Genomic DNA, 11,396 nt, shown 5'->3' with positions numbered 1-11,396 from the left:
GCGACCACCAGTGGTCCCCACACCCAAGCATGTAAGCTGCGGTTGGGCAGCAGACTCCAGCCAACACCTGCTGGCTCAGAACCTCTAAGGATGGGCTCCGAAATCTGTATTTTGACATACATATAAAAGAAGCATTGTCAAAGTTGAGAAGCACCACCATCATCCACCACCATCCAGCTCTGAGTCCATCCCTGAGGCTGGATTCACTTTGCCAAGATGATATTCTTTACTAAAGAGCCTGGACCTACCAGGGACGAGCCCAAAGCTTCTGAGTCACTGAAGTGCAAGCTCTTCATACAAATAGGCATATAGCAGAAGGGAACTCAGAGAGGGGAGCTGGAACTGAGTAGCTACTCACAGAACCTATTAAGGAATTAGCTCAGGCTTGGGTTCCTACATAGCTGGATCAAGCTGGATCAAAAGAAATCTGACAGGTGTCTGCAAATACCTCCACTTCAGAGAGGCCTCCATAGACCCCCAGCTCCTGATAGAACACCACTGTTTACGTTTATATCTAGATGTTCCCCCCAAAGCCTCATGTGCTCATAAGTGGGGTTTGGGGGAGGTGATTGGACCATGGGGGTGTGATTAGTCCACAATGAGTTTATAAGTAAATGAGATGCTGGGAGGTGAAGCCTGGTTGGGGGAGCTGGGTCATTGGGGGCGTGGCCTGGAGGGTCTCTGTCCCTCCCTCCTCCCTGATGGATCTCTGCTTCCTGCTGCCATGTCACAAGCTGCTTCTCCTCTGCCATGCTGACTTGCCCTGGAACCAGCAGACTATGGACTAAACCCTCACAAACTAAGAGCCAAAATAAACCTCTCTTTCCTTAAGTTGTGGGAGTCAGGTATCATGTCTCAGAGATAAGTAACCAAGACAACCACCTCCAGGTTCCACCACCAATCACCACCTCCAACTCAGTGCTAATTCTTCTCCTGCAGCATTCATCAGTTCTTGCAATTATACATTCACTCACCATTTATTGTCAGCCTCTACCACTGGAAGATAAGCATAATTTACTTGTTGTTCATCATCAGTCTGCAGGTCTAGAATATAAGGACTAGAATACATAAACCAAGAAGATAGGGGAATATTTTGTTTACTTGAATAGGTCCAGTGCTTAGACTAGAACCGGGAACTTGTAAGATTTAATCAATATTTATTGAGTGAATGAATGAATGAATGAATGAAGGCACACCAGCTCCGTTAGCATGAGAACTAGATCTGGCTTACCAACCTCCACTTTCTCAGTGCTAAGCACACTGCCTCATTTAAAGCAGGCCAACACTTAATAGATTCTCGATCAATGAGCAATGCGCAAACACATTTTTTAATGAGTAGCCCCAACATCAACACTGGACTTCATGCAGGCCATTCATTCTTGGATCCAACAGTGGCAGTGGCATTGCTCATTGTGTCTGTCTGGGAAGGGTCAGGAAAGGGAGAGACAGAAGCATGCTGAAAATGTAAACGCTGACAAAAATGGTTGCAGGAATATGGCTTGGCATTTTCCCAGAGGTGAAAACCTGAAGGAACCTGGACACTGCAGGCCTCGCAGTGCACTGTGGCTTCTAGAACATCTGCCTTCCTTCCCACTCACACACCTCTTCTGCGTTCCAGGTGTCACTATTTGCCACCGCACAGAAGGGAGAACGGGGCCAACCAAATTCCAGGATAGCACACAAACTGTACCTTCACTTGCGCTTGGGTAAATTTAGAATTCAAGTGCACTTATGCAGGGAAAATAACACAAGGCAAAAGTTGTTTTTTTTTTTTTTTTAAATCAAGTGGTTTGTTTATTTTCTCGAATAGGAATTTAAGTTACCTCAATGGTCACTGACTTGGCTACAGAAAACCTTCCAAAATGACAGGAAACAAGCAAAAGGATCTGCCTTGCCCAGCGTCCAGTCAAAGCCAGTATCTTCTCGGTGCCCGCTCAGGGGTGCAGCAGTGCGGGGCGCCAGGGGAACAAGGAGGCCGAGGCCTGGTGGGCGTGATAGGGAGTCAGGGAAGTCTTGGGAAGGAGCTAGTATTTAAGAGAGTCAAATGATTTCAACTGAAATGAGTGAGACTTTATTTACAACATATGCAGATCTAGGAAGATGATTATGCAAATGGCTGGAAAAGGGGCAGTTAAAAATAGCAGTAAAATGGCAGCTTTGGTCTCCAGCATGCTGGAGACCAGTCAGAACCCAGCTACATGAGAGTACATCTCGGCCCCTCCTTGTTCTCTTCATGCGTCCTCATGACACTAGCAATGAAGAAGGAGTGGGATGTACGCTTTCCCCCTCAAAACCCACGGGAAGCTTGAGGCAGCAGTCATCGAGTTACCTCAGCCCTGGCTTCTGCGCAACCCGAACCTCTCTTTGGTGCATCTTAATTTGCATTAGCAGAGATTTTAAATACATATACGTGCACCAGTTCCTAGAGATTTCCAATCAGTGAGGCCCTGGAAGATTCATTTTTTTTCCACCCTAATCCAGTATATTTGGTGCCAAAAATGTGCTGAAATAACCTTGCAGTTCCAAAACCGTCTTTTCCACCCATAAGACTGTGCAACTAGGAAGGTGCGGACCCTAGGGCCCCCTAGCGGAGACGGGTAAAACTGCAGGTGACAGGGAAGGACCCTCTCGGATTTGAAGCGTGGTGACATCTGTTCTGCGGGTTACCCAGCAATCTCAGAAACTAGAGGCTATAAGCACCCTCCAGCCTTTCGTTTCTCAGACGCCGCCACCCACCGGCCCCCAACTTTCTCAGCCCCGACCCCAGCTGGTCTTGTCTCCTGCAAAGCTTGCTGGACGGGCCGTCAGAACATCCTCGTCTTCCCTCCCAAAGTCCGCTTCTTTCTGCCATGGAAACGCTCTCTGCTGTAGCCATGAGGGCGAATTTTCAACTCCACATAAGGGATGGAGAATTCATGTCCTTTCCACGGCTTCCAGTTCACCCCCTATGCAAAAAAAAAAAAAAAAAGGCAACATCAAGAAGATGCTCTTGGGAGGAAGGGAGAGTGGCTTTTGGTACTGAGGAATCATTCTTCAGTAGTCAATCCATTTCCTTTCTGCTGAGCGCAGAGTAAGGAAGCGCAAGGGGGTGGTGATCAGGGAGGTGAGGACCAGATCTAAGGTACACGCCCTCTGCTGGGTGGCTGGGGTTAGACCTGCCACGGGGACAGAAGCCTGGGGCGCCGCCAAAAAGTGAAGGGTTTGAGTCCTGACACCAGGACAGACGCGGAGCTAACACGGGGCTTGGCCCGGCCAGATATGAGCAGATTAGGTTTGCCTCCCTCTTTTGCTTTCCCCAAAATTAAAGGCAAAAATAAACATATTAATTGGCCAATTGTGTAAAATAATTTTCAATTTAGACTGTTTAGGTATTAGCTCCGGGGTAACAAACAGCCTGCTGAAAACTAAATTTCATTTTATGTCTTTTGACTGGTGAGCCCAATAATATTTAATTCACTTAATAACCTTGCAACCTGGCCAATAAAGAGCCCAAGTGACCAATTTTATGTATTTTAATTTGTGAGGTAAATAATAAACAAGAAACTAAATGCCTTGCAGACTGTGAAAAGCACATTAACTAGATGAATGTCTTTTATTAGCAAATATAGGGATGGTTTAGGGCATGCTGGCTGCTCATTTCAAATATTTGATCTCTGATCGCAGGCTTCTCTGAGCTGGCCCCTACACTGCCACCGTGATTCATGGCCCACCTTCCTTGGCTTCCCAGGGGGCAAATTTCTCTTCCATTTGAAAAAGCACATAAGGAGCTGATTAGGACCGAAGTAATAAAAGTGTACCCGGACTTCCCATGTGCTAACATTGACAGTAATATTGGTATGGGCTAAGTTCTGAGGAAAGAGGCTTCCTGAAGGCTAAGATCAGGACCTGGGAGGCAAAGGTAGAAGCCCAGAATCAGGAGTCCAAGGTTTAGAGAAGGCAGGGATTAAGGATAATTAGGAGCAAAGACACAATGTTCAAGGAGCTGTGAGGAAGCAGGCAGGAGATGCACAGTAGCTGGCAGAGACTCAAGATGAGACACAAGGGCTGGGGAGGTTCAGGAAACTGCTAGAAGGAAGGCTTCCAGCAGAGAGGGGACAGGAGCCCTCCTGGGCTCCCATCCCTACACACTCCTGACGCAGAGACAGAGCTAGCATGGTGCTCTAGGCAGATTCTGGATGGCTTCAGGTACAGTGGATCTAAGGAAGGCTCTGACCTAAAGTAGAAGACTGCTTTCCCGGTGATCAAAGGACTTGAAAAAAACACTCTGGTTTAATGAGGAGAACAACTAGAAAGTACTATGAAGTGTCTGCTGTGGACTGATTGCTTGTGTTCTCCCAAAATTCACAGGTGGAAGCCCTAACCCCCAACGTGATAGCATGAGGAGACAGACTTTTGGGAGGTAGTTCAGATGAGATCAATGTAGACTTAAGGATGAGCTCTGCGTCCCTATTAGACAAGGGTAAGGCCAGGACTCCCCTCTCTTTCTCTCTGCCACATAAGGATATAGTCAGGAAGCAGCTGTCCACAAGCCAGGAAGCAACCCCTACTACCCACCACTCACCACCCACCAGACCCTCACAAGAATCAAATCTGTCAGTCTGATCTTGGATTCCTCAGCCCTCAGAACTTATCTGAGCTACCCAATCTGCATATTTTGTGATAGTAGCCCAAGCCATGACAGCAGCCATGTGTGAACTTGTAAAATGAGATGGTGTGTCACTCACACCACCAGTCTTCAGGTGGGGGGCAGCCTGAGCTTCCCATCCACCTGCCACTAAGAAAGTGTGTAGCATTGGAATGCAGAGTAAGCAGGGCCCCAGCTGGGAGCCTTATAAACAGGGAGGCCACCCGACGAGCCTGCACGGTGTCCCTTTGGAAGCTGAATGTGGACAGAGCCTAGACAGAGATGTTTCCTGCCACATACCTCACTATGCTTGGTCTCTCCGTATTTGCCATTGGGGTTGGCCAAGTGGCAGTTCTTGTACCACCAGCCCCCGTGATGGGTCAGGGCACAGTTGCTGAGGGCGATATCATTGTCTCTGTCAAAAGTTGTGAACTTCCATCCATTGTGGTATGTGAGAGCATCCCCTGCAGGAGAGAAGAGGGAGACGAGAGCCTTTATTCAGCTGCTGAGGGGCTCACAGTCTGGCCTGAAAGAGGGCCCAGCAGGAAACATCTAGGCATGACAATGCCAAGGATCCAGCCAATTATATGTCACAGATGGTCACTACTCTCAAAATGGCCAAACTGAGAACGTGACACAGATGAGCAGGTTCTCTGCCCCGTCGTCCAAACTCCAGGCCTGTTTCTCCAGTGCCCATGACAGCTTTTTGGCTTGTAAGTTCCACAGTCTCCACAGTCACATGACATCAAATGCCTGACCGCCCCTCACACAAAATAACGCTTTCTTCCTATCTCTGCCAAGGTGACCCTTCTCCCTGCCACCCAGTCTGGAAACCCCAGTGCCATGTTCAACAAGGCCTTCATATCTTTTATCCAGCCTTTCTTTCTCAGGTGTTCACACGCCCTACCTCTGCCCCCGTGGCTGCCAGCCTGGGTCTCTTCTCACTTCCGTGGGCCCGTGTGAGGGCCCATGTGAACCCAACAGTCTTCTCCCTGACTTCTTGCCTGCCAACCCCTCTGAAGTTCAAACTCCCATTGTCATCCTCTCATCTTCACGTCCTCCTTCCTACCACAAAGAGGTGAATGACTCTTCCTGGCTTTGCAGGCTTGTTCCTTGGCTGTCCCCTCTGCTCAAGTCCCAGGCCACACCAGGCAAGCTCCATTTGCAGAAAGGAAAGGTCCACCTCCTATAGGGCTTCACGCTGACTTAGCACTGGACAAACCCTAACCATCCCTCAAGGCCTAACTCCACTCCACACTGAGGAGGATTCTCATGGTCTTCCCACCACCCTTCTAACACATGCACAGATGCATGCACACACGCACACACACACACACACACCCCTGAACTTCTAGAGCCTGTCCAAGGATATAGGTACTACTTAGTGCTTCCTCACATCCTGTCCAGGATTTACCTTATTTTACTTGCATTATACCTATTTCCCTATCATATTTGTCATCCTGTTAGAAGTTTACCTTCTTTTCTAGCTCATAAAAGGCAATAAGGGCTCACATGGATCACAAGCTTAAGCAAACTCTGTTCCTGCTATAACTCCATTACACCAAGGATCATCTTCACACACATGTTCTCCTCTGATTCCGTAAAGTAGGCAGAGCAGCTCTTGGTCATATGAAGAAATAAATGCACAGGGAGTGGACCTTAGGGCTTGTCAAGGTCCCATAGTCCGCAGATGAGAGTCAGGACTCAACTCTCAGCCCTCAGATTCCAAGACCAAGGTTCTTTCCATGTCACCAAGTAACCTATGGCTCCCTCATTCCAACAGAGGGCTTTGATTGTGCTGGGAAAAAGAAGGTGATCTCTACCAACCAGCCTCAATGGTCCTCCAAGTGAGGTCCCCAGCATCACCTGAGGACTTGTTAGAAATGCACATTCCCAGACTCACCCCACTCCTACAGAACCAGAAACTGTACATAGGGTGGGACCCGCAATCTGCATGGGCCAGCTCTTCCGATGATTCTGATATGGGCTACAGCATCATTCATTTCTTATGCAGTTCTCTGTGGATCAGCACCACATTCAGTTCTGGTAATACAAAAATGAGGAAGTCCTTGCTCTCAAAAACTTAGTTGGGGTGAGTGCGGCAGGATCACAAAGCATTGCTACGAGAAGGAAGACCCAGCTCAGAGGTCAGCTGCATGCTTAGCAAGGGCCCAGCCCTGGATTCAACCCTTAGCATGGTGATAGAGCTGGTAGCACCTTGTGTCCCAGTTTGCCCCTTGAGCTCTGCAAGTTCAAACAACAGCTCCTTCCTGCCTCACCCAGCCTGAGAGATCATTCAGACAGCAAAATGGCTGTGAAGAAAGGCACGCTGTCGCTTTGTCCGTGCACGTTTTCTCCTCCCTCTAGATTCACCCACACAGTTAACTACGGCTTGAAACAACACACAAGGGTGCCCTTAGTAACATCCTTTGAATGAGCACCGCTTACCTCACTTGCACACAAAATTCCCAGGGCTGTTTTCGAAGAATCTGGGCAGAGGCTTTTTAAAGATAGGGTTTCGGCTATCTAATCTTGGGCACTGGGCCAAAGACGGGTGAGGCAGGTTTAAGTCTATATGGAACCTTTTTTTTCTGCAGATAGATTTTCTGCCTTCTAGAAATGGAAGCCATCCTAATGTTCAGAATGTAGAGAGTGAGTGTACTCATGAATAAGAAAATAACTTTAGTCTGGTCATCAGGGCCTCGCTGAGACAGCATTCAGATTTATTAAGCTTATTTCCCTAAGTAAAATGAAGTAAAGTAAAATAGACCGTGGTGCTCAGACTCCCTCCCTCCTCAGAGGTTCAGGAAAAAGCACTGCATTGGAGGTAATTCCAGAGTGATTCCAGGACAGTGTCTTTGGTGAGAAGCTGGAACTTCTCAGGTGTGTGCCGGAGAAGCTGATGACTGACATAAAAGGTCTGAACCCAAGCTCAAGGCAGGGCCATTGGGCGGGTCATCAACCATCTCAGTCGAATTTCACTCTCCTCCTCCAGCATCTCATGGGACAGGCAGCTACCATCTCCGGCCAGGAAAAGCCATCACATCATATCTCCACAAGTGACATACACCCCCAAGACTATAGGTCTCAGACTCAAACATCTTTTATCTTAGGATCAGGAGTTAGCAAGCAAAAGAGTGATGAGGGACATTTCTGGCTTTCTCGTTTATACGCGTATCCATCAAGAGTTTTTTTCCCCCTTTCTCAAGCACTGGCATTTAAAAACTCACTTCAGGCCTGGGGATTTAGCTCAGCGGCACAGCGCTTGCCTGGCAAGTGCAAGGTTGTGAGTTCGATTCCCAGTACCAGAGAAAAACCAAAAGAATAAAATAAAAAAAATAAAAAATAAATCTCACTTCTGAACAAGGAATGTACCGGCATTTGAGATGTTTGGTATCCCTGGCCCCAGCCCACTCAGTGCTGGTCCAGATCCCCAGGGCAGGGCCCACCCCCCAAACCTGAGCACAACTGAGCCATGGACACCTGGAACTTGAAATCCGCTGTGAACAACTGGTTGGCCCATTGACATCATTTGGCACCACTCCACATGTCTCTTTAGGTTTCCATTTTGATCTCTAAATAGATGAATAGTATCTTGAAGGCAGAGAGTATCAGACAGCCTCTCTGCCCCACTCCAAGACTTAAAATAAGAAGCTGAGGGGCTGGGGATTTAGCTCAGTGGCACAGCTCCTGCCTGGCAAGCGCAAGGTCGTGAGTTTGATTCCCGGTACCGGAGAAAAATAAAACAAAAAAAAGCTGAATTTACATCCCATCACTCCTGGAGTACTTCCTTCATGAGGGAATAATGGATTTTTGGATATGACTTTAGTGGGACGCAAAAGTTAAGGGTCCACCTGGACAGTCTGAGGAGGGGACAAGCCCTGAGCCACATGGTCCCTCTAGGGCCGCACATCTCTCTGCTCTGAGCAGAGTTCTCACCAAGGTGTAAGTGGGGAGAGCCAGCACATGAACAGAGAAATCAAAGTGCTCACCTGACATTTAAATGCCTTTCCTCTAAATAGGGCCTCCTAACTGAGGACATGAGACTCCAGAAGCTTCCTAAATTTTAAAGCTCTTCTTATGGACCCATCAGCATATATAAGGAAAGCTAAAACTCTACTGATTCCCAACGTGATTCGGACTTTAAAGGTAGGAATGATCATATGCACAGGAAGACCAGATTGCCACCTAAATGCTACAGGATTTGAAAGTCTCCCAAGGCTTCCTATTAAAAAATATATCCCCCACTGATTGGCACTGTTGCCCTGAACAACCTTAGGATGGGAATTATCCCCTAATCACAGTTAAAATGCAAATAGAGTACCTGGGAGGAAAATCACATTCATTAATCCCCAAATAACATTGACTCCCTTTCACTCACTTGCCCATTAGCATCAGCTCATTTGCTGGATTATGTTAAACAGGCCCAGAAAAGGCAAATTTTAATGTTCTAGGAAAGGAGAAGGGACAGAATGGGAAGAGAGACCTGAATAAGGTCCCCAGGAGGCCAGCAAGAGGTGCTATATCTCGAGGAGAGAGGTGGGGAGCAGGGGCCAAAGGGAAACACCCAGCTTCACATGTTGTCCAGGGGTCAATGGGCCAACAGATGGCACCTGTGGAGACAGGGGCTGGTGCTTGTGGCAAGAACAGAGAAGAGGGCATTGGAAGCAAAGGGGGTGACTGGATAGGCTCCATGTAGACTGAGACCAGAGCAGGAGCCCAAAGGGTGTAAGAGAGACTGGCTGGGTGTCCTCCTCTACACCAAAGGGTCAGGATCCCTTCAGGAAGCCATCAGCAATGCAGTCCAAACTTATTTAGACATGGGGTGGGGATAGGCTTAGTCCTACAGGATATAAACAGCTCTTTGCACACTTTTTCCCACCCAAACCCTTCTTGGAATCCTTGGACAGTTCTATGTAGCCTAAACTCCACGGACTATAGTAAGTGATCACCCCTCCTACCTCACCCCTTCACCAAACTCACTCCCTCACCGACCCCTGCGGAACCTCTTGAGTCTCAGGAACTACCCTGTAAGATATTAAAAATCTGAGATTACATCAAAAAGTCCAGCTAGCAATTTCATTTTTTAAACTCATTTTCTCCATGCCAGGCTCTGTGCTAGGCACAGGGAAATAAGAGCAAAATTCATGTGATGGTTTCTAAAAAGTGAGATTATAGATCTCAGTGAAATTCAGCTGTCCGCCATCAGGAGCCTGTGGACAATTTTGAGAAGTCCTGTGAAGCTACATTCCAACAACCGTGCCTCCGCTCAGGCCCTGCTCTCGCTAAGGGCCCCGCCCTTCCTCCCACCTAGGTTCAGCTCTTCTCTCTGAGAATCTCAGCCCCTGCCCTGCATGAAGCTTCCTCCATCCACACTGATCTTCAGGGCATGCGCTCTCTCCCCTGCTTAGCTCTCCTCTGTCCTCACCATCTCGTTGACTCTGCGCATAAGTTACCTTATAGTCTTATTCTTCTCTTGACATGTGAGTCTGAGGACAGAGACTGTGTCCATTTGGCTGGTAACACCTTTCTACATAGTTCTACCAAAGTGGGAAACACAAAAACCAAAGAATAGACTTACTTCGCTTAAAAGCTGTAAATACAGACTCTAAATATTAGTATTAAAGCAATAACCACATCTCCCCTTTGAAATGAAATATTTACTGGTAAAATTCCAGCATTTCCCTTACCTTGATTAATTTTGTTCTTTTCCTTCACTAATGAACACATCATCAACCAGCTAAAATCCAACAAGCAGCTGATCGAGGCGAAGGATTCCCTGCTTTGAGCTGACCTGCTCATTTCCGGGTTATCACAGTTGTTATAAGTTAATGAAACCTATCCTTACTGTTTGAATCCGCATTTTCATTTTTCCGTCTTTATAGCAAAGTACCACAAAATTCTTAAATAATAACAAACACAGGCCCTGCTGCGCAGACAAAGACGAGACAGCCACAGTGCTGAAGCCTAAGGAAAGGTTGAATGTACTAGGAAATCACGAGGAAGGCTAACTTCATCAGCGAATGCCCACAGCCTGAACTGGGGGAGTGTAAGAGGAGGGATTTTCCTGGAGGTGGGGTGTAGCAGTTCCAGATGCGTGAAGGTCAAGGATTGCCTTAACATCTTTGTTCACCCCCAGAGCCCTGCAGAGCCCCAACTGTTAGGACAATTTATCTCCACAGAACAATATTCCACCCCCACCCAGACCCACGGGACCTGGAGAACGACACTTAGACAACAGAGAGCATGAGACCGTAGCAGTAAGGAAGCACTCTTACCTGCTGTGCCTCTGTACTTCCCAACTGTCAGCTTATACCGCTCCTTGGGGGAGGCCACTTGGAAGAAATCATACACGGCATAGGCAGACTCGTTAGAAGTCTGTAAATCCACTCTGACTTCATACCGGGTAGGAGTGCTGGCAGTGAGATTGTGTAGCTTGTCAAGTCCTACAAATACAGAATGGAATTCTAGTGACCAGTTATGGTTTCTATCTAGATATCCCCCCAAAGCCTCATGTCCTCATAGGTGGGGCTTCTGGGAGGTGATTGGACCATGGGTGGGTGATATTCCTCAGTGGGTTACTCCACCAATGAGGTAACAGCTAATTGTGACGCTGGGAATGAAGCCTGGTCTGACAGGTGGGTCACTGGGGGAGTGGCCTAAAAGGATCTATCTTTCTCCTCCTCCCTTCACAGCTCTCTGCTTCCTGCTGACATGCCATGGGCTGTTCTCCTTTGCCAGGTCCTTCTGCCACACCATCCTGCCTTGGAGC

At 47.8% G+C, this 11,396-nt stretch overlaps 1 protein-coding gene across 3 annotated transcripts in view; it reads right to left on the bottom strand.

Moving 5' to 3' along the window:
• Positions 1-1,762: 1,762 nt before the first annotated feature.
• Tnn (tenascin N) overlaps positions 1,763-11,396 on the bottom strand; it is a 68,159-nt gene continuing 58,525 nt past the window's right edge. For all 3 annotated transcript variants that reach the window (XM_013520939.1, XM_005374898.2, XM_005374897.2), the window contains 3 exons: positions 10,903-11,070; positions 4,925-5,088; positions 1,763-2,945 (listed from right to left, as the gene is read on the bottom strand). In XM_013520939.1, coding sequence (XP_013376393.1) covers positions 2,805-2,945; positions 4,925-5,088; positions 10,903-11,070 — 473 coding nt within the window. In that variant the 3' untranslated portion in view covers positions 1,763-2,804. The remainder of the gene's footprint in view (positions 2,946-4,924; positions 5,089-10,902; positions 11,071-11,396) is intronic.

This window comes from Chinchilla lanigera, unplaced genomic scaffold (assembly GCF_000276665.1).
Source record: "Chinchilla lanigera isolate Chin_1 unplaced genomic scaffold, ChiLan1.0 scaffold00005, whole genome shotgun sequence".
NCBI classification, from domain to species: Eukaryota; Metazoa; Chordata; class Mammalia; order Rodentia; family Chinchillidae; genus Chinchilla; species Chinchilla lanigera.
The sequence above is the reverse complement of the archived record's forward strand: the minus strand, read 5'-3'. Positions and strand labels throughout refer to the sequence as shown.